General features: G+C 54.4%; 1 protein-coding gene across 2 annotated transcripts in view; it reads right to left on the bottom strand.

Moving 5' to 3' along the window:
- abcc5 (ATP-binding cassette, sub-family C (CFTR/MRP), member 5) overlaps positions 1 to 434 on the bottom strand; it is a 23,185-nt gene that overhangs the window by 3,989 nt on the left and 18,762 nt on the right. For both annotated transcript variants that reach the window (XM_020621838.1, XM_020621837.1), the window contains 2 exons: positions 170 to 356; positions 2 to 87 (listed from right to left, as the gene is read on the bottom strand). In XM_020621838.1, the coding sequence (XP_020477494.1) occupies positions 2 to 87; positions 170 to 356 (273 nt within the window). The remainder of the gene's footprint in view (position 1; positions 88 to 169; positions 357 to 434) is intronic.

Raw genomic sequence — 434 nt, 5'->3', positions numbered from 1 at the left:
AATGTAGTGATGGATTCTTTCCACAGAGGTGAAGCGAGCTTCAGTCTCAGACGCCAAACGGACCGTGAACTGGAACAGCCCTGTTAACTGGAGGAGGGACAGACACGGTCAGTTCACAGTGTTGGAAGGGCTCTGACAGGTAACTCACAGGGATTTTGCTTCAAGTCACCTGCACAGCATAGGAGATGGCGAGTCCGGCGTAGGCGGGGGGGATCTGTCCATGCATCAGGACCATCATCAGGGCCGTGATGCTGATCAGAGACACACTGATGATGTCCAGACGCACTGCCAGCCAGCGCATCGCACAGTTGAACAGGTAGAACGGAGCCTGGTTCTGGTCCAGCAGAACCTGGTACCTGAAAACAGCAGCACATACAGTCTGGGTGTGGTGTTCAGGTCTTGGATCACAGCCTGGATTCCAGGGTAGTTCCCTA

Source organism: Monopterus albus, unplaced genomic scaffold (genome assembly GCF_001952655.1).
Source record: "Monopterus albus unplaced genomic scaffold, M_albus_1.0 scaffold268.1, whole genome shotgun sequence".
Classification (NCBI taxonomy): Eukaryota; Metazoa; Chordata; class Actinopteri; order Synbranchiformes; family Synbranchidae; genus Monopterus; species Monopterus albus.
The sequence above is the reverse complement of the archived record's forward strand: the minus strand, read 5'-3'. Positions and strand labels throughout refer to the sequence as shown.